Source organism: Telmatherina bonti (assembly GCF_933228915.1).
Source record: "Telmatherina bonti genome assembly, chromosome: 18".
Classification (NCBI taxonomy): domain Eukaryota; kingdom Metazoa; phylum Chordata; class Actinopteri; order Atheriniformes; family Telmatherinidae; genus Telmatherina; species Telmatherina bonti.
In genome coordinates this window covers 14,267,190-14,290,215 of record NC_136616.1, presented here as the reverse complement: position 1 = coordinate 14,290,215, position 23,026 = coordinate 14,267,190, and the positions used below count along the sequence as shown (strand labels likewise).

Here is a 23,026-nt window from a genome sequence, read left to right as displayed (position 1 = left end):
TTTATTTAGAGTCTCATCCAGAAGACAAAGGCAGCCACACTGAAGAAGAATGTATCCTTTAGTGTTGTTGCGTTTCCATTTTAGTGTTGAGTCAAGGCAGGTGTCCGTGATGAGTTGCAACTTTAACACACAATGGTTTTGGAAATTTCAGTCCTTGTCTCTGACTGTTTGTTTCTGTGGAAAACCCAGTGAGTCACATGGTGTGGGTTTAGTGAAGAGACTGTTGCATGTTTGAAGTCAAGTCAGTAAAAGTGATTAAAACTGAGGCGATGATTGATCCGTGTTCACGAAGTAGGTGGTGAGCTTCCCTTTGCCCTTCACGTTGACGACTCCTCTGAGCGTGACGCCATAACCGATGCTCTGGACCATCTGGGCTGTCTCCTCCGTCACCTGACAATACAGTTAAACCATGAGAAAGGGTCAAATCTTTCTACTTGTAACTTCTATTTACAGCTATAGACATTTGACAGCCTCTCATCTGTTCCTCCTTGGTGACTTCAGATACTGATACCAGTACAAGCAGATGGAAACCAGCATTAAAAAAGTGACCTTGCCATACTCTGCCATGTGAAACTGTGAGAGTGTAAAACTGCCCAGTTATAGAAGCAAACATCTTGCAAATGAAAAGCTACATTTTCTTTCATTTTTAACATAATTTTGAGCGATATTTACAAAAAAAAAACAACCTAGATAAATTAATACTTTATCTAACAAAGTGTGTTTCGGACAGGATGTTCCACATCTATCTTCATTTATTAATGTCTTTTGACTGCTTTTCTGACCTGTATCTTGTCCAGCACCCCTGTGCTATCCATCCTACTGGCCACATTAACAGAGTTCCCCCAGATGTCATACTGAGGTTTATGGGCTCCAATAACTCCTGCAATCACTGGACCGTGATTTATTCCTGTAGATAAGACGATACAGTAGGATTACTGCATGCACTAAATATTTACAGTCATTTAAAATAGCTTCAAAGTCTCCTCTTAGTGTAAATTTATTCATTTGAAATAAAATAAAACGAAAAAAAAAACCCCAACAAACCACCATTAATCCCTACGGCGATTTATTACTTTTTAAGGATATTCACATCAAATCAAATCAAATTTTATTTGTATAGCACATTTCATACATTTACATATATTAAAAACAACAAAAAATATAAGTATATGGACACACATGATCATTCACACACACATGCAGACACACAACCCCCAATTCCACGTTACACAGCACAACTCTGAAGCATCTTCTGTCTTCTTAACCAACAAATAAATAAAGAATGAAATATATGAACATCTGGCTTGGCACACAGCAAGGAAACAATATCCTGGAGATTATTTCACACCATCACCACTGGAACGGCTCAGAATGGGCCCAGATCCACTCCACAGCCAAAAGGCTGCAATGCAGGGGCCGCCCAGTCAGGCAACCGTGTCAGTGCATTGATTCTTTATCGTTGATAGAAATGATACACCCACATAATGTTTGTGATTACTCATTTAAACGTTAGCACTTTACCATCTTATTACTATTAAACTCAAAACACACTTACCGATCCTGAGTTTAAAGCTGTTAAAAGAGTGTGTGTTGATGAGCTCCAGTTTGCCCATCAGAGCGATGGCAAACTCCACCATGGAGCGCACATGGCTGTAGGACAAGTCACAGTTCTGCAGGGGGAGCCAGAGGTCATGAAAGTTAAGCAGATTACTTTCCTGGTCGTGCAGCATCAAATTGAAGAGCACAAACCTTTCTATCATCTCCCGGAGGCGAGTGTCTCAGCCCCGCAGCAGCCATATACGTGCTGCCGATCGTCTTAATCTTCTCTACTGCGGAGAATTTGGGCTTAGACAGGAGCTATGTCAAAGTAATAGAGAGATACATAGAGGGAGATTACACTTAGAGATCTGGACAAGCTGACCTCTTGGCTGTAAAGTCAGATAATATCTGGAAGAATCCTCCTCCTCTTACCTCATCGAAGTCTGAAATAATTTCATTGAGGAAGCGCAAACACTCCAGGCCGTCCCTGTTGGCGCTGCTCTCGCTATAAAACTCTTTGAACTGAGGCACTGATGCGAACATCACACAGACACACTCATACGACTGGCTGTAAAGGTCCTAAAAGAAGAGATTTGTAAAATAAATCTTTGTTTAAATCTTCTTCATCCACATATGAAATAAATGTTTTCAGATACATGTTACTAAACTGTCATAACAGATGTAAATAAAAATCAGGCATGTAGATGCTACAAGTATCAGTCTTTGTCATTGTTTCCCTTCTGGCTTGTCTCTATGAAGGGGTTGCCGCAGCCAATCATCACACAGGTGAAGTGACGTGTTTTATGCCACCTGAAGTTTTTGTCACTGTATTGTTTGTATATAGGACACATAAAAGCCCCCTTAGTGGCTACAAATGCTCACAACATCACAACACTAGCATGTAAATGCACTTGAATTCAGTTAAAGAAGTCGTTTTTTTGCTTCTCATTAAGTGAGTTATGTTACTAGTCAAGGCTGGATTTTCCAATGGGCCTTATGGGCCCAGGGGCCCACGTAGGGCAAACACCAGCAGTTTGGACATAAAACAAAATGTATATAAAAGCCAGATAGATACACTACAGGGTCTAGTGCATTTCAATTGGCGCCATTGGCTGAGAGATGTTAAAGTGCTGTTTCACAGTTTATCATTCACAATTTTTACAATGTTGCGGTGGGGAAGGGGGCCCCCGGACCTCTGGGCACAGGGACATGTGCACTTTTAATCCGCCCCTGTTACTAGTTAAAAAGAAGGTCACAAAGTTAAAGATGTTTTGCAGTTTTCCTAGGCTATTTACCTGATTGCGAACAGCTTTGCCCATGAAGAAATACGCCACGTGAAGCGGAAGGACATTCTGCAGGAGGAGTTTGTTAACGTTCTCCATGGTTTCCATCTCCTCTCTTTCTGTCTGGAAGCATCGCTGTAAAAGGAAATCCACACGACAGCTCAGCTCATCCTGCGAAGAGGGGGAAAAACAGTCTAATTATGCAACAAAGTGTACGTTAAACACTGAAAATGACATCTAATTGGTTATTTGTCATGACATAAGCTAAGACACATGCCTGTCTGGCCAGTATGAGGCATTCGATGTAAAAGATGACCAGCCAAATCCCAGACAGAATTTGAGGGTCCTTCAGCACACCGAGCCTGTAGACACACACATGCACAATGACTCCAGTGCTTAAACTGGGAAGTGACTTTCAGTACATATTTATTCAAACAAGAGTATTTTGAATCTGAAGGGAGCTCGCACCCCAGATGGGGCCTCAGTTTACACAAAGCTGCTGAATAAAAGATGGTGATCTGAAACTCCTGACAAGGATTCACAATCTGGACTGCAAGTGGCCGACAAAAGGGAGGAAACTCAACACCTCGCTTGTGTTAGACAGACTGTGTGATGACTGTAGAGAGAGCCGTCAGTGAGGAAAGTGTGTGGATAGGGTCAGGAAAATATCTCTATTTGTTTCTCAACGGTTATTTATCACAGAATATAACCAATGGTAGCAAAAAAAAAAACAGTGTAGTTGTGTTGCATTAAATGTATTAATATTAGGGCTGTGACTATATGCTTTTGTCGCGATTCGATTAGATTGGATTCCGATTTTTTTGGATGCCGATTCAATTTAAATTGCGATTCTCACAATTCTTCGATTTTGCTGATTTTTGTAGATTAAAAAAAAAAAAACGGATAAAACTTATTTTTTTGCTTGATTTCAATCTTGATTGAAATCTTCAGAAAAAAAAGACCTAATTTGAGCGAATATCTATAGAAGAGTTTGTACTTAAAAAAAAGATCAACCTGCTGCTACCAGATGGCGCAATCTATAATGGAATAATGAAGATGTAATTAAATTTCTTTTGGCCCAAAATGTAATTTTTCATCATGAAAAAAAGGAAAAACATCTCTCACAAACTGAAGTAATTGTCTTAAAAGTCAACAAGATCTTTGAAAGACAAATTTGTAGAATTTACAGACATAAGGAGCTAAAACTTCATGTTTTCCACTGAGCAACTCTTAAATCAACACAAACCCAGCATCATATGCGCGAGTATCTGCCTCACATGATGCCCCAGAATGACATTTTCTCATTAACCTGCTGTTTATTCAAAAGGAAGAAACGCTGAAGCCCTGATGTTAAAATGAACAGATAGATGTGGTGTTACTCACTTTTTGTCAGTGTAAGTCAGGTTAGCAAGGCAGTGAGACCTGTCAGCGTAAACGTGGAGGAAGAGGGCCAAGTAAACCACCACAGCCAGGGTGAGGAGCAGCATCTTCACAGATAAACATATCCTGATGAAAACGATCACTCCCAGCATGGCCAGCAGGCAGCAGAACAGGTAATACTGCATATTGTCACAGACAGGTGTGTAGGAGGGGAAAAATGGTGAACAGGTTAGTTGTGAAGTTCAAAATCTGTCAAATGAAGCTTTCAATGTTAAATTTTGAGATAAAACCATTGTTATATATGAAGACGTAATTAATTAATTTCCTGAAATTATTAGTAAAATGTGTATAAAAATGTATTTATCTTTAAAACTCTGTTACATCCAGTTTAATTAGTTTTAAAGATGTTTGATTTTATTGGTTTAACAATATCAGACAATATTGGCATTTAAATGCAATATTGGAAATTATTGTGTTGGTTTTTACTTTTTTTTTTTAATGATACAACGTTTGCACAACATGAACATATTATATATAACTCAAAATGATCAAATATTAGAGATATCATGTCGAGTTTCCATTTAATTTTCATATTATATATAGTATATATATATATATATATATATATATATATATATATATATATATATATATATATATATATATATATGTGTATATATATATATGTGTGTATATATATATATATATATATATATATATATATATATATATATATATATGTATATATAGTATATATAAGAAAATGACAAATTATTTTATAAACCACTATGAAACAAACACGGTAGCGCTGAAGAACAAGTGCAACAATATATAAAGTAAATAAGAGAGATAACTGAGTATAAAACAAACAGAAAAAGACAAACAGAAATAAAAATAACAATAAAACAAAGCAACTTTTCATCTGGAGGAACTTACAGGCAGTGTGTAGTATTTGAGACTTTCCACCTTTGTGTTGTTATGGACAGAGGTGCAGTTTTTTGCTTCTCCTTCAAGGAAGACCTAAAAGCAACAAGAGGAGGATCACTTAGAAGTTTCTGACCATAGTGGGGTGGTACTGGTTTTAGCGTCCACCAGTCAGAGAATTTCAGGTCAGCCTAACTCCCATCATATCAACCAGTTTTGTGCTGAAGTGAGTTTTTTTTCAGAATCTCTGCTCTGTCCACACAGTGAAATTAAGTGGAAAGACCTAAAATGTTCTGTTTTCACGCAGTTTCTTTTTATTTTGATGTTTTTAAGTGATTAAAAATGGATTTTCAGCCACAAGTGCTGAGATTCTTATCCTGCTTTTTTAGTGTTAGTGTGGGAAACACTCCTGATGGCTGGAAATTCACCTTCAGAACGAGGAAGGCAGCTTCACACCGCTTTGCATTTTATACTGCTGACACGTCGCATTTTAGCAAATAAATCCAGAAATTTCCACCTCTTATTGTCACATATTTTTTATTTTATTGTACAAACTTTTAAGTTTTGATTGAGAAGAAATATTTAACTCCTTCTGCATAAAAAGCAGCTGATTAGTTTAACCCCTTAACATCCGAGACTCTACATGCAGCCATTTTTTAATGTATTTTGTTTTTAAATAAAATATTGTACAATCTGTTAGAAGTTTTATATTTCCATACTACTGTGCATGACGGGTCTGGAGATCCAGCAGTAGCATTGAAATATGGTATCAATGCAATTCTATGGTATCAATGAAGGTATCAATTTTTTTGGGATAAAATAATAACATTTATGAACATTTATGTATCTATTTAAAATCTGCAAGGGCTCTAAGACACACACACACACACACACACACACACACAAAAATGATGTCTTTGTACAGAACTGTCTCATAAACTTCAGGGCTCCTGCTGGTTAAGGGGGTTAAAGTGTTTGAAAACCAAAAACTACATAACTTTTGTTCTGACAGCAGTAGTTTTAATATATAGGTATGCAAGACACAACTTTTGAATAATCTCTGAACATTGCACATAATAATAAGGAATGATGAGGTATGTCTTCCTCTGTTAAATGAAAAAAGGACAGAATAAAGAAAAAGTATAAAAAAAATAATAAGGAATTTGGTAGAAAAGAATAAAAAGAACTCACAAAGTTGAGGATGGCCATCAGCAAAGTGATGAGCACAGAGAGAATGACTACAAACAACCGTAATGCTGCAATGGTGGAGACGCCACGTGAAATCCCAGAAATCCACTGGACATTCAGGGGCATCTTAGACTGCCATTTCTGAGGATGACAAAAAATAAAGAAAACGATTGTTTTAAGTTATTTTAAACATATCAATCAATGATCTCCAGCTCTCGCTTGAACGATTCACAGCAGAGTGTGAAGCGGCTGGGACGAGATCAGAGACAATGAAAAAGGGTGGATTGCCCTCTCCGGGTCGGGAGTCAGGTCCTGCCTCAAGTGGAGGAGTTTAAATATCTCGGAGTCTTGTTCACGAGTGAGGGAAGGATGGAGCGCGAGATTGACAGATGGATCGGTGCGGCGTCTGCAGTAATGCGGGCTCTGCGCCGGTCTGTCGTGGTGAAGAAGGAGCTGAGCCAGAAGGCGAAGCTCTCGATTTACCAGTCGATCTACTTTCCTACCCTCACCTATAGTCATGAGCTGTGGGTCGTGACCGAAAGAACGAGATCTCGTATACAGGCGGCTGAAATGGGTTTCCTCCGCAGGGTGGCCGGGCTCTCCCTTAGAGATAGGGTGAGGAGCTCGGTCATCAGAGTAGAGCCGCTGCTCCTCCGCATCGAGAGGAACCAGTTGATGTGGCTAGGGCATCTGGTCAGGATGCCTCCTGGACTTCTCCCTGGTGAGGTGTTCAGGGCACGTCCCTCTGGGAGGAGACCCCGGTGAAGACCCAGGACACACTGGAGGAATTATATCCCTCAGCTGGCCTGGGAACGCCTCGGGATCCCCCCCGCAGAGTTGGCGAATGTGGCTGGGGAGAGGGAAGTCTGGGCTTCCCTGCTCAGGCTGCTGCCCCCACGACCCGACCCCAGATAAAGCAGCAGAAAATGGATGGGTGGTTGAATATCAATGGATGGCAAGATGGAATAACCTGACACAAAAATGCGACACTTTGTGTTGCTGTTAAGCATAAAAAATGCTTTATAGACTAAATTTGTTTCGATTGATTTGTAAAATACTTTTGAATGTCATTCGTGGTTTACAAAATAGTAAAAGATCAAAACATGTGAGTCATGGCATCAATAATACTTCCCGTCATGACATGAGCGTGTGGACTATTTCATATAAAGGGACCTGATTTTATTTGTCTTCATTTAAGCGTCTTTACTGAACAATACATTGTTAATCAGGTTCTGTAATTAAAATCTATCCATTTCATCAGCAAACAAACAGACCACCTGTCCTTGTTTACCTCTAAGTATCCTGTAAAGGCAATGGACAGGAGCAGTACCATCACTGGGAAGGTCACACCGTAGGATACCGCCATCTCAAAGTTCCTACAGAGATTAAAAACATTCTGTTTTTACTGAGCAAAATAAGAAAATATCTCATTTCACGACAATTTTCCTTTTTTAGAAATGATCAAGAATGAAACTGATTGTGGTTGTATACTGAATATGACTAAACATACTTTTCTGAGACGAGCATCTGGACGGTGAACAGACTAACAAAGATTATGGCCAAGCAGGTCATCGAATGGTGCAAACCCTTCACTTCTGAAAGGCGGAACTGAAAAAAACAAACAAACAAGGTAAAATAGCTTCAAACATTGGGCTGTACAGAAGCTGTTCTGACACAACAAAGTTTTAATGTACGTCACATTTGCTCATTTATGAGTGTAAAACTTTGGGAAACACCAGTCACAAGTTAGACTCCAGAACGAACCCACCTGTCTCTCCAAGCTGAGGTCATTAAACAGCAGAGTTAAACAGTTCAGTCTCTTTCCTTTCCTCCTGAAGGATAAAGGAAAGAAATAATCAGATTTGATGAGAAACACTGAAAAAATAAATTGGTCCAGCTACTAAAATTTACGTATTTCAATTAAATGACAAATTTCCATCCAAATAAATTGTGTTTCTGTAACGTTAACCAGAAAATAAAATCTATGTAATTTAATCAGACATAACTGAGAAGAATAAACAACATAGAATTAACGTAACACTGCTAATAGAATTTATCCAATATATATAATAAATTTAATGCGATGCTCCAAATAAAAGTTTATTTAAAGCTGTTACTAAAATTTATGTAAAGTTCTTGGTAAAGTTTGTGCACAACTATTAATAAAGTTTTATGTATGCATCAACATATTTGTCATTTGTTTACAGTATTAGATAAACTTTATTAATAGTTTTGGATAAACTTTATTAAGAACTTCACATAAATGTTAGTAACAAACTTTTAAACTAATCTTATTTAGAGCATCACATTATCTTTATTATACGTATATTGGGTAAATTCTATTAGCAGTGTTGCATTAATTCTATGTTTATTCTTCTCAGTTATACCTGATTGAATTGCATAGATTTTTTATTTTCTGGTTAACATTACAGAAACATAATTCAGTTGGATGGAAATTTGTCATCTAATTGAAAAACTTAAACTTTAGTAGTTGGACCAATTTTTTTTCCAGTGAAGATCAGGAAACAATAACAGGCAGTTTAAATATGAGAAAAATACATTAAAGTGACACTAATCTCGGTCAAACAGTCAATATTCACAAGGATCAGGAGGCTCTTTCTGAAACTAAAACGTCTAAATGAAGATGTACCAGAAAAATGAGAGACTAGTTAAACTCACACTGCAGTGTCCAGTGTCTCCAGTGTGTCCAGTGACGCCCTCACACTGTTATCAACAGACAAACTAAAGCAAAGACAGAAAACAAGTAAAAAATCATGGTATTCTCTCAAAAGTGCATTTTTTATTCATGTTTCCAAAAAAAAGGAAGGTAAATTCTACTGTTCTGTTTCTACTATTTAAATTCTACCCTTTCACGCATGAATTAATTAAAACAATGAAACGCTTTTTTAAATACAGTATTTTACCTCTATGTACAGATGCAATGATACTTTTTATGTTTATTAGTGACATTTAATATTTATCCTGATTTATGATTTATTTAAATGTATTCTATAAAATATTTGTAATATAATATATAATCATAATTATATAATGTAAATTGTCTATAAAATATAGCTGTATCATTTTCTTTTATTTATCACAAAGGCAAAGTTGCGTAATTACATCGTATTCATTTATATCACATATTTATTTACTCTCCAGTGAGTGGAAACGTATAGGATGACCCTTTAACATCCACTGAAGTGGTTTATTCACAAAAATACCATCCTCATTCATGGATATGCAAGAAAAAAAGCTTGTAAATAGATGTCGACCATATGGCCACCATACATGAAAGTGTTAAATAGTATAAGATTAATAAAAGGAATATTGCAAAATTTTTCCATTATTTTGAGCGACTTTTTTATACTTACGATCTGGGATGGTCGTGAGAATGTGATCTTTCCTGAATCAAACACACACACACATGCATTGTCAGACTTACACGCTTCATAACAAGCTTCATTACAACCTCTTTCAAACATGCTGTTTTCTCAAGCGCTCCACTGCAGTGTGCCTGCCAGATCCTTATCACATCACATGTGCAGTAATTATATTCTATCATACCCTTTTCATCACTTTGATTATTTTTCTCATCACTGCATAGCAAACTGTTAAGTATAATCGTTAGTTTCCTTTGTTCCTGCGTGCATTAAAAGTCCCCCTCAGGGGACAAAGAAAGTGTGTGTTATTGAACTGAATACAATGCAGTTCGTGATTAAACACTCACGAAACACCCAGAGATGCTGTGATATACAGCACTGCACCTCCATTTAGAGCATCATACACAAACTAACAAAGTAGTCGCAAAAATACTTACTGCAGAGAGATGCGCTCGTCTCATGGCAGCTTTGATGGGGAGGATAGGCTTCTTGGAGTGCTTGGCCTCGGGGTTGCTTAGGTCCGCGAAGGGGTGGATGGTTTGCCAGGACTGGAGGTACTGAGACATCCGGACTGATGCCCGCTGCCTGTTCTCCGCTGGCTCCAGACTGTTCGCCTGAAATGAAACATGATCTGATTTATTTTTTCAGCGCAGACACAGACATGGAGTACAAATAATAATCAAACTGATAATAAGCAATTATTGTGTAAAAACCAAGGTTTAATATTCAGCTCTTTTCATATTAGATTTTATTTTATTCATTAGAATAATGCTGTAGAAATAACTGTGTGTTCCTGGAAGAAATAGCACAACTACTGAACTTTAAATGCATTTTTCTCATAGATACAATGACACCTACCTCTTTAAGTCTCCGGGAAATACTGTCTGGCTTGTGGGGGTCGATAACTAAATAGGTTTTTCTTCCATTCAGAAGAGGATCCCGACTTCCTCCGTTCCCCTCCTCAACCTGGTAAGCGCCATTCAAGTGCTGCAGCGTCTCCTCTGTGATGTGGACTCGCCTGTTTATAACAGTATAATTTTTTTTAAAAAGATTTCATTAAAAACCCTTTTGTAATCTGAAATGAGCATTTTCTCACCCAGGAAGACCACCAGACTCCATGTGATTGGCTAAAGTAACATCATGTGACCACACGTCATACTGCCACTTCTGCAGGCCAATCACACCGCAGAGCACGTTGCCAGTGTGAACGCCCACCCGCATGCTGATGTCAACCCCTGTCGCCTCGCGCAGTTTACTGAAAAAACAAACAAACATCATGCTAAAATCCAAACGGCAGTCTCTTGCAGTAATCGTACAGTTTTCCAGCAGGATCTGGTCTGATGTGATGAAGGTCTCCAAAACAAAGTGGTAGAAAGTCGCCCTTTGTTAACAAATCACTCTGTAATCACCAATAACCCCACGCTGCAGCCTGGAGAATGGGGCGGGGCTGGATATTGGTCAGAGTTGGACATCCAATGGGCGTGGCTGGATGTCAAATTGGCGTGGTTGGATGTCAAATGGGCGGAGTTGGATTTAAAACGGGCGTGGTTGGATATCAAATGGGCATGGTTGGAAGTCAAATAGGTGAGGTTGGATTTTTTTTAACGGGCGTGGTTGGATGTCAAGTGGGCGGAGTTGGATTTAAAACGGGCGTGGTTGGATATCAAATGGGCGTGGTTGGAAGTCAAATAGGTGGGGTTGGATTTTTTTAACGTGCATGGTTGGATGTCAAGTGGGCGGAGTTGGATTTAAAACGGGCATGGTTGGATATCAAATGGGCATGGTTGGAAGTCAAATAGGTGGGGTTGGATTTTTTTTAACGGGCGTGGTTGGATGTCAAGTGGGCGGAAGTGGATTCCAAATGGGCGTGACTGGATGTCAAATGGGCGTGGTTTGACGTCCAATAAGCGTGGTTGGATGTCAAGTGGGCGGCGTTGGATTTCAAATGGGCCGAGTTGGATGTCAAATGGGCGTGGTTGGATGTAAAATGGGCGTGGGGTTAGGGTTACAGTTAGGGTTGGGGTTAATCTAATGAAAATGTTGAGTTGGACGTCCAACCCCCACCAATATCCAGCCCCGTCTCATTCACCAGGCTGCAGCCAAGACCCTCTCGTAATCACTGCTTATTTCTTCCATCTGCGCTGAGCTCCAGTGTTTAAAAACTAATTAGCTGTATTAGTGGTGTTATTTGTCTACTTCAAAGGACAGAATTTCATTTTTGCATGATTGCATGTTTACAATTCACACACACATGCATGTACACATATGAGTGAGCAGCACACTCCCGCTAGTGAACACAATATATAGCGCTACGTCACATTCACCCATTCACACACACACACACACACACACACACACTCATACCCAGATAGGCACATCTGGGGGCAACTTGGGTTTCAGTGTCTTGCCCAATCAGGACTCGTTCTCCAAACTTTCCAGTTGAAAGACGTCAAATTAAGAGTTTACATGGTCATTTTTCCTCAGTTTAAAGCAGAATTAACTTTTATTCAGAATTAAAGAGGAATTAAAACTCCCATGTAAGCGCACGGTATCTCACTGTTATTGTGGTGATCTGACCCTACTTGTATTCTCCTCGACATTCTGTGTGAATCCCACTAATGCCATTTCTCCTGTGTTCCCAGTACAACGGGCTCCTGACACTGCTCAACATTTCCTCATCCATCAACAAGCCGTCTCCACTTCCTGCTCTCTGTTACCTGCCTGCATCCTGGATCTAATGATGGTGTAACGAAGCCTAATGATGTGTTGAGTCTTTCTGGCCAAAAGTTTCTTTACTTAAAACCCTATTTAAAAGCTCATTTGGGAGTTGTGCCATCTACTGGTTTTTATTTGTATCCTACAGCTGTCCTGGGATATAGTACATGTGGGCTACATCCCAATGGATCTATAGACATAATGATGCATGTGACGTGTTATATCAACATCCCAGTTTTAGGTATTGTAAAGCCAGGAATCTGTGCTGAGAGTGGCATATCAATATATCAGTTCTGGTATAGCAGTATAAAGTAAACTATATCAGTTTTTGTAGCTTATGTATTAATTTTTGGGAGATGTCAAGTCTAAATGCTCCCAAACTGCTGGTGTTCTCTGTTTTCTTTGGCGGCTCCCATCTTGAGGTAATTCTTTACGTATTGATCCTGTGATCAGGCAAAACACTTTCTGTTTTTCCCCTCAACATTTTCAGTGACTTGAATCACACAACAAAATGGGCTCGGTGGTCTCGTTTGTCTTTGGTCGCATGAGATTAAAAAAGACAATACAGGCCTCGATGCAGGCGTCATTTAAACATCCTTTGTTCTACGCAGACGTTGGAGCTTTTGTGTCACTACATGGATCATCTTCACCCCAGCCTGCAAACAATTAACCTTCTGGATAACAGTAAGTTCCCACCAGTCATTCTGAGAAACCCTTGTTTGGATCCAAACTAACCTGCCTCTCTTTCCAGAGTGAATTCCCCAGACTGGATTGTTGTGGACTCACTAAAACCTGCTCTATAGCCATGACAAAAGTTACATTTCTCTCACACCATTGGTACTTTAACAATTTTTTGCATTCTGGCCATGTAGTGGACATCTATTTACAAGCTTTTTTCTTGCATATTCATGAATGAGGATGGTATTTTTGTAAATAAACCACTTCTGTGGATGTTAGTGAGCCATCCAATATGTTTCCACTAAGTGGAGAATGAATAAATATATGATATAAATGAACATAATGTAATTACGCAAGTTTGTCTTTACGATTTACGTTTTTTTTTTTTTTTTTTGTTAAAAAATGTTTTTTTTTCTTCAAATAAATAAAACCAATCCATTATAAACCTTGCTGTTTTTATTCTTTTTATTGATCTTTTTATTCATCTTATTGGGCTTTATAGCAGCAGAATGATTGTATGGCTACTGTGTTGTTTTTTCATAACTGAAATCAAGAAAAATGACGAGCAAAAAAAAAAAAAAAGGTTTGAACATTTCTTTTTGTTTTTAATCTAAAAAAAATCATCAAATCAAATATTTAAGAATTGTGAGAATCGCATTTTAAATCGAATCTGTACCCAAATCAGAATCAAATCAAATCGGGGCAAAAACATATCGTCACAGCCCTAAAAATGATACAACTATATATTATAGATATTTACATAACATAATAATGGTTATATAATATTTCATAAATATTTTATAGAATACATTAAAATTAATAATAAATCATGATAAATTCTAAATATCACTAACAAACAAAACAGTAGTATTGCTTATGTCTGTAGAGGTAAAATACTGTATTAAAAAAATGTTGCATTGTTTTTTTTTATTAATTCATGCATTAAAAGGTTAATTCAGTATAACAATAGCCCATTTTAGCGCACTTATCAAGTTATTAAATGGTCTGTTTCACCAGAAAAACTATGCAATACTCTGGAATACTTTAAGCCCTGTGCAAATGAGCTGCAGTGTTTTAAGATCTTTGAATTTAAGTGCTTTCAGCTTAATTAAGAGTTGGTTGGTTGAACTCATCGTTGCTTCTAATTATTGTTTTTTTCTGAATCATGTATATGATTACTGTCATTACTATCACTTTCCTGATCCATTAGTCTTTTACCCCAACAGTCTTTATTTCACTTCCTCATCTTTTAGCATATTACCATGTTATTACAACACATTGATCAGTTCTGAAAGCGGCAAGAAAACATGAAAATATGGGGAAAAAAAACCAGCTAAACTTAGAGTAATTCAGGCAACGCTGACCTGATGGCGGCGCACATGTCCAGCCCCATCTTAACACAGTTCTTGGCGTGGGTGGGAATGGGGTCAGGCAACCCAGACACACAATAGTAGCAGTCACCCAGGATCTTAATGCGAAGACATCCATTCTTCTACGGAGAGAAAAGATGCAGAGAGGGAGAGGAAACTGTCTTAAAGCTCAGATTTAATACACAAAGCTGCTCTTTGTGGGGAAATGAACAGGTTTATTTTTGGTTAAATGTGTTTTGTTTTCTCTACCTTGGCGATGTTGTCAAATCGGCCAAAGAGCTTATTGAGCACGGCAACCAGCTCCTCTGGTGAACAGGTGCTCGCCAGCATGGTGAAGCCCACAATGTCTGCATATAAGATGCTACGCAAGCAAACATGTCCAAATGTTACTATATTTTACAATAACAGCTCAATTCTTGCAGCATAAATATAGAACAAGTACAGACACACACATTTCTGTTGCCTCCAGTAAATGACAAACTAACCCAACGCAGGTGTGTCTTCACACTCCATATGCTGCAGAATGACTCAATGTGAATTATTCTGAAATAATGTATCATTATGAAGCCATTCTTTTTTATTTTTGGATAGTAAAACTTACACAATAAACACCTTTTGACATGCAAAAATCCAAACAATAATTTATTTATCAATGAATTCTTTTTAACCTAAAGGTTAAAATAAAAAAATAGATTAAATAAATAAAGTTTAAATAAATAAAGTTAAGTTAAATAAATAAAGTTATTTACACAGGTAGACCCATTGAGACTTATCTAAAAGAGAGACTTGTTAACCTGACCTGGCATAGTTTGACCGTGGTTAACCAGCGAAATCTAAGCAGGTCATACATAAAACAAATAAACTTTAAAAAAAAGAAAGATTATAAAATATATATTAGAGATAAAAAGCATTGGCAAGAAGGCATTAAGTCTCATAGCATGATGAAAGACTAATATCTCCAAAGTCTTTGAACACACAGGTGTGAGATGGTCACCTGACATCTTTGTGTTGTCGTATGTAAAGGCTGTGAAAGTTGTGGAAGTTGGATTCATTCTCCTTATCACTCTTGGGTTTGGACAGCCTCTTTATCACCTCCGTTTTCAGCTCCACGGCAATGTAGCGTGGCAACACCGACAGGAGGAGCTGCTCCTGTTGCCGAGGAAACACACAATGTGGGGGTAAACGTGTGCGAGGAGAAGGTGGATGATCATTTCTGAGAGCTTGTAGACTTCTGTCTTACATCTTTGATGACATGTTGGTAGTGTTAGGTGAAACAGGTGGCCTCCTTGATGTGACGCCTTGTTTACTTAATGGATCGTGTTTCGTCTTTTTGTTTACTTGCTATGAATGGTGTCTATTCTGGTTTGCCTAATCTATTGGTGCTGAGCTTCAGAAAAGTGAATGATTAATCTAATGGTCTAATCACAAGACAAGCACACGGGGTCCAAGCTGTGGCTGTCCATGTAAAGAGCCCTTTAATGAGGTCAATTAAACGTAACACTAGTTAAATTAACAGTAAGTGAAACAAGCTGTCAAAAAATGATCTAAAGAAGCGGATTGTTAAACATTAGGGGTGTGAAAATCGAATGGAAAAATCAGAAATTGGGATTTTTTTCTTCACAATTTTAAAATTGATTTTTATTTTGTTAAAAAAATCAATTTTTTTTCATTTTTTGTTATTTTTATTGTTTTTTTTATTAATCTTTTTACCTGTTTTCTTGGGTATTATATCAGCAGAATGATAGTAAGGCTACTGTGTTGCTTTTTTTCCTCATGGAAATGAAAAAAAATGACGAGCAAAAATAAGTTTATACATTTTTTTTTTTTAAATCTTCTTTTTAAAATTTGTTTTGTTTTTAATTTTTTGTCTTTGCAAAAATCAGCAATATCGGAGAATTGCGAGAATCGGAATCGAATCGGGACAAAAGCATATCGTCACACCCCTATTAAACATTATAAAAACATGAGATATTTTTTATAGTGTAAGAGTGATAAGCGTGTGAAACACAGGAAAAAAAAATACAGAAAACTCAAATATTTGCGTTTTTTGTGTACTAACACTTCCACAAAGTTTAACAAGCGTGAGTTTTAACCTGCTGATATTTTTGTAATTCCTTCTGGGAACGTATGGCGCTGAACTTTTCTCTCTTCTGATTGGATATCCTGAGATCGTGCTCGGTCATCCACTTGTGAAAAATCCCGATGCAGTTCACGCACACAAACAGCACGCCATTCGCCACCAGCTGGGAGGGAACGAAGAAGAGAGGACATCAGTTTCTAATCTCCTGATCTTTCTTTTCTACGAGGAGCAGAGAGTATACGGTAGCAGCTACGAAACATCAGCGATATGTAAATTACAGGCTGTGAGCCTGAAAATCGTCATTTGAATTTACGTGTTACGATCTGGTGAAGCACGGTGTTACACAGCCTGTTTATGTATGGCCAGGTTTCCAAACCTCTTTGTTAAAGAGTAACATGTCTGAGATCATTTACATCTTTTCCAGAGGAACTAAACCTTGGTGGTCACACAGTACAAACATCACTGAGCAGGACAGACTCACGCTTGACGTGTAGTCTGAATAGCGACGCTGCTGTTTTGCACATGCAAAAAGACACAGAACTCTAGAGATAGACAGATAACTTGCAAATTTTCACCTCATTTACTTATGAAGCTTGAAGCTGCACCTATGTTTCTTTCACTAAGAATGATCTGCACAACCTGAGATTCGTGTTTGCTGCCATCTCTTGTAGCAAATCTTTACCTGTACCGCCAGGTGTGGCGTCTCTGGGCGGGTGACAGGGAGGTATATACTGATGATGATGACGTGTGAAACGCTGGTTCCTATCCCAACCATGAGGGCCCAGGCCAAAGAGAGGGGCAGCACAGTGTACACACTTACAGAAAGGAAGAAGAAAAACGCCACCTGAGAAAATGAAGAAGAAAAAAGAATAAAATGTTTAAAACTTGCCATTTTTTTTCCATAAATTATGATTTTTTTCTCTCTTGTTGATGTCTTTTCACCTGTTCCCATGCAGTCACAGGTCCACCAGTGAAGAAGAAGACTATGGCAACGACGTACAGTGTACCCCAGACAAAGAGGGCCAGCGCTCCCCCACAGCGCCTTACTGTGGCCAGCCAGGGCAAGAACGCAAGTAGGATCGCGTTTAGACAGAGAACGACGCAAACCACAGCGAGAGCACCCACGTGCTCATCAGGGTTCTGTAAAGAGAACTGCAGAACTGAAAATTAGCACACGCCATCTTAGCTGCATCAAAATAAAACAGTAATTATCGTCTTTTTTCATGAATGTAGTAAAGTGGGGAATTAAAAAGCATCCTGTGAAAACTGAATAGTCAGGTTTAACGTAGTCTTTAGTTTTATGGTTAACTCAATGACTGTCAGGTCCTCAGGCTCTGTGGCTCAGATCATTACCTCTGAAACAACTGATATGCTTTGTTTGGGTTTTACACATAGACTGTATATAAAAAGATGAGCCTCCGTGACGTCACCCATAGGTTTATAAAGAGCTGAACTGAAGCTCGGTGGGCGGTTCCTACCATCACCATCTCGCCCGGAAAATACAAATATGGGCAAAGAGGTGGAGCTGAGAGGGGGGCTGTGAGCGTCATAATGGATGATTAACATCGAGTGAACTCCGAGCTTTTTGTAGCTAAAAGCTAACCGAGCTAACCCGTAGATAACAGAAGCTAACTAGCTAATGGAGGTAAGCAGGCTAAAGCTAAGTCACTTTGTTAACCGGCTAAAAAACCGGGGTTGTTCTACATTCTTCTTACTTGAAGCGGGAGATTGGGTACCTGTCAATCAAAAGGACACGCCTAAATATGCTGAACTTTGAGATTAAATTACTTTTAAACGGGCGAGTTAGAAAAAAGAAATTCACTCTCCCCACAGTTGTCATGAAGGTAAACCTGACCTATTAAACCTAAAATGGATTTTTGAACCAGGTTGTAAACATGTTTATTTCTGCTGTGAAGTTGGTCTTTTTAACATGGGAGTCTATGGGGATTTGCTCTGTTTTGCAGCCCCTAGTGGATGAAGGGGGAACTGCAGTTTTATGCACTTCTGCATAGGCTTCACTTTTTACCGTTGAAGGCTTAATAATGATATTAATAATGATCAATGTGTTTACACACATCTAGAGATCCGATACCGATATATACATTTTGAATATCTGCCAACACCGATATTTGCCGATACCAAACCTATTTATGTGAACATTACTGTGACGATGGTTATTATTACTTAGATTGTAGATTGTAGATCATTAGGTTGTAATAAATGACCCATCCTTTCTGAAGTTACTTCACCAACACAAATATCATAACATTACAAATCTAAATTTCAACAAGTTCTATATTGATTTGGCACATTTTACCTAAAAACAACTATAAATGTGTCGTTTTGAAACAAAGATCTTGCTTTTAGTGGAACAAAAAATGTCACATTTTAACATTCAAGGCATTTATTTCTTTTAAAACATGTCCAAAGCATGTCATCAAACACATCTGCGCTGGCTTGACTAGTGTGGTATCGGTTCGGGTATCGGTACACACTATTAATACTAAGTACGAGTACACACACATACTACTGAGCCGATACCGATATAGGTATCGGTGCATCCCTACACACATCTGAATATTCAGCAAGGCGACAAAACTGCTTTTATAGAGGCGCTCACACTAGTGAGGATCAATTAATCAAATACATTAAGTAGCAGTACTTGGCTGTAACATCACTTCTTTATCTTCATGGAAGTAGAGAGGTATAATTAGTTTTTCACACACTGCTTCTATATTTGGCATTTTCTGGTAAACCTGATGTTTTTTTTTTTGTATATTGTGATACATAAAGCTATTTCTTTCTCATGTGAATGCAGGTTTTAACTAGGCAACACCCAAAAAATATGTGGGTTTAAAAAATAATTATGAACAGAAGTTAATAGACAAAGCACTTCATGTACAGAACTTGTGTTCTCCAGTGTCAAGTCATTTAGACTAATTAAAGCACAACAATGTTGTGAATGTATTTTTAAAGAAGAACAGGTTCAAAGCAGAGATTTCCTGGACTTAGCTGTCAGTGTTTTTCCAGTGATGGACTCACATTGATTATGTCTTCATTGATGCAGCTGATATAGAGTATGGAATTATTTCTACGCCTCCCTTATGGAATATCAAAGCACTGTTCACTAACTTTAACAGACGTACTATAGGTTATTAACTGAACAGAGATAAAGTGACCACTAATTAAGCCAATTACCAAATCACTATAAAAAATAACATGCCATATATATTTGGGGTAGGAAAATCGAATTGAAAAATCGAAAATCAGGATTTTTTTGCTTCACAATTTTAAAATCGATTTTTTGTTAAAAAATTGATTTTTTTTTCAAATAAATAAATATATTCCATTACAAAATATTTGTCATTTTTGTTGTTTTTATTGATCTTTTTACTCGTAATCTTGGGCATTATGGCAAGAGAACGATGGTCTGGCTACTGTGTTGTTTTTCCTAATTGAAATCAAGAAAAATGACGACCAAAAAGAAAGTTTTATACGTTTTTTTTTGCTCAGCAATATCGAAGAACTGTGAGAATCACAATTTAAATCGAATCGGCACCAAAAAAAAAATCGGAATTGAATCGGGACAAAAGCATATCGTCACAGTCCTAATATATATATATATCTTATATATAGTATATATAACAATATATATACATATATATATATATATATATACATATATATATATATATATATATATATATATATATATATACACACACACACACACACATATATATGTATTGGGGGTGGGAAATCGAACAGAAAAAGAAATTCGAATATCTGGATTTTTTTGCTTAGCAATTTTAAAATTGATTTTTTTTCTGAATCAATAAAAATAATCCATTCTAACATTTTGCCATTTTTAATGTTTTTATTTATCTTTTTACTTATCTCCTTGGGCATTATAGCAGCAGAATGATGGTCTGGCTACTGTGTTGTTTTTTCCCCTGTTAAAATTAAATGAAATGACGGAGAAAAAAAGTTTTTTGTACATTCTTTTTTTTGCTTCAAGTCTAAAAAAAAAAAAAAAGCAATATTAAAGAATCATTAGAATTGCAATTTAAATCAAATTGGCACCCAAAAAAATTGGGATATTTATATCATATAAAATGTTTGATTTTTCCTTTAATAATAACAGTGACAAAATGCTTAGTATTCCCTGGTTCTTATCTGTTTTGATAAGTGACAGCTTGCTTTTTATTTCCTTTACATTCTGTTATTGAGGAACATTAAATATTTGCTTTAGCTTAGCAAAATATCTACACTATGTATTTCTATGAGAATACAGAGGAAAAAAAAGTTCCTCAGATTACAAAACTGATCAACAAGCAATAAATTAATTTCTCCAACAGAAAAGTGGAAAGAAAACACAGATTAGCTGTAAGATTTCTACAACATGCACCTTCACCCAAACAAATAAAATCTGCCTCACCCTTCCTGTGGTGGGAATGACAATGATGATGACCACACAGAACACCAAGGACAGCACCAGTCCCGACAGCATGGTCGGTGTTTCTTCCACACACCGTAGAAAAGCCCGATGGAAGGTCCGATAGCAGCAACACACCCCCTCCTTCACACTCCGGCCAGACCGAGTGCTTCGCCCATCATCGTCCTCATCCTCATCGTCCAACCTGACGTCGATGCTCCCCCTGCTTTGGTCGGCTTGGAATGAAGCATCAGATAAAATGGGAGAACTGCTGTCCGTGTTTGACTTTGCCGACACATCCGTGCTGGAACTGACCCGGTCATCACCCAGCATGTTCTTAGAGGTTTTGTCTGATTTAGAAGGATCCAAACAGGACTCAGACAACTTGACTCGAGAGATGGGATTTGCCTTCTCAAACGACTTCCCATCGAGCTCTATCAGCTCTCCATCACAGACGCCAGTGCTGAAACTCGTGGAGGCATAACCAGGGCTGGACTTTGTGCTGCTGTAGTCCAAATCGAAGCTGCTGTTGTTTAGCAGCGAAGACCTGCTGCCGCTTTGAAGCTTATCTCCAGGCGGATCAGCCGGGGTTTCCTGATCCGCGCTCAGCTGGGTCACTCCCGACCCCTTCGACAAATAACTGGTCCTGAACGGTTCAGGGGCGTGTGCAGTTTTAACCACGCCCACCTCTACAGAAACCTGGGACGCAGCGGGACCTGACTGGATCTCACCAGGAAGATCTGCTGTGTTGCCATTTCCTTGTAAAGCGTTAATGTCACTGCTTTGTTCAGGGGTGTCTGCTGTACGACTGAAGTCCTCAAGCTGCAGGATTTCACCTTTGTCCCTCCCATCACTGGAGATGACAACAATGTCAGGCACTAAGGACACCTGTGGGGCTTCTTCTCCAGGCTTACACTCGTCTGGAGAACCTTGGGACTTCTCTGGCATGTTGATCTGAGCGTGTAACTTCACAAGTCAATCAACCCGTCACGTTGCTTTCTCTGGCTGTCAATTTGCCTATTCGATAAATAGACACAATAACTGTGTTTACAGCGCTACCTTCTCCTTTTCAGGAGTAGTTCATTCCTGCTTGGCAAAGAGGACTTTCTGTGAGTCAGGATGAAATAAATGAAAAGTGTTTCAGAGAATCAAGTTCTCCCACAGCTAAAGAAAGCGATGATCTGCTAAGGTCGCAGAGGTCTGGAAGGAATCTTTAACTTCAGCAGAATCTCCTTTGATGAGCGCCGAGCCATGCCTGGATGAAGATGTGACTTTCTGCCAAAAAAACCCCCAAAAAACCCAAAGAAAACAACAATCACAACCAAGCAGTAAATAAAGCTAAAGTCAGACTTTCAGCTCAGAGACAGAGATGTGTGTCAATAAAAAGCACAACAAAAAGAGATCACAAGTTGTACCCGCCTGTGGTTTTAATGCCCTTTTAATGACAGACAGCTTCTAGTCGTTTCCCCATTATGCAAAAAAAACTGGTCAGTCTAGCTGAAAGGTTTTTTTTTCCCCAGTAACACGCGCTTATGTACAAAACACAATGTGTGCATGGTTCAGGTGTGTACAGGAATGAGAAGTCACTGACTCATCTTGTACACATGAAAAGCATTTTTTCTATTCATAACTTGCAGTGACTAAGAAACGGAGAACACCTTGTGAAGGTTTGTGTAACTATGTGTTATGTTGGTTCATATTAGCTCTAAAAACAACTTCAGATGAACAACAATGCAAGACATTTTATACCATAATTATCCATTTAACAAACATTAAAGCAAAATGTATGAAAAGCTAATTACACCCTGTGTTTCTATGGCTTGTGCAACCATGTCAAGCAGGATTTTTGTGTGACGTTGTCGGTCTCTCACATTATTATGGAGGAATTTTGGTCCACTTTTCATTTTTACTTCATTAATGTCAGCAAGTATTTGTTTAAGCACGGCTCTCTGAAGGTCAAAGTTGGGATTAAAGCCATTGAAGGCCTTTTTTCTTGTCTATTTCCATCATTCTGATGTAGATTTTGCTGCTTGTTTGGGATCACTGAGCAA

At 38.1% G+C, this 23,026-nt stretch overlaps 1 protein-coding gene across 1 annotated transcript; it reads right to left on the bottom strand.

The window, feature by feature from the left end:
* Positions 1-255: 255 nt before the first annotated feature.
* On the bottom strand, positions 256-21,923 carry LOC306769033 (adenylate cyclase type 4; the record flags this gene model as incomplete). Its single annotated transcript, XM_079257533.1, has 24 exons — positions 256-390; positions 783-907; positions 1,556-1,670; positions 1,750-1,857; positions 1,972-2,118; positions 2,835-2,993; positions 3,100-3,184; positions 4,206-4,381; positions 5,139-5,222; positions 6,318-6,455; positions 7,606-7,690; positions 7,825-7,922; positions 8,083-8,146; positions 8,994-9,056; positions 10,112-10,311; positions 10,556-10,715; positions 10,794-10,952; positions 14,455-14,582; positions 14,710-14,821; positions 15,455-15,609; positions 16,554-16,703; positions 17,223-17,384; positions 17,483-17,680; positions 20,979-21,923. 24 exons carry the CDS (start codon positions 21,921-21,923, stop codon positions 256-258), a joined length of 3,951 nt encoding a protein of 1,316 aa, XP_079113659.1.
* Positions 21,924-23,026: the final 1,103 nt, after the last annotated feature.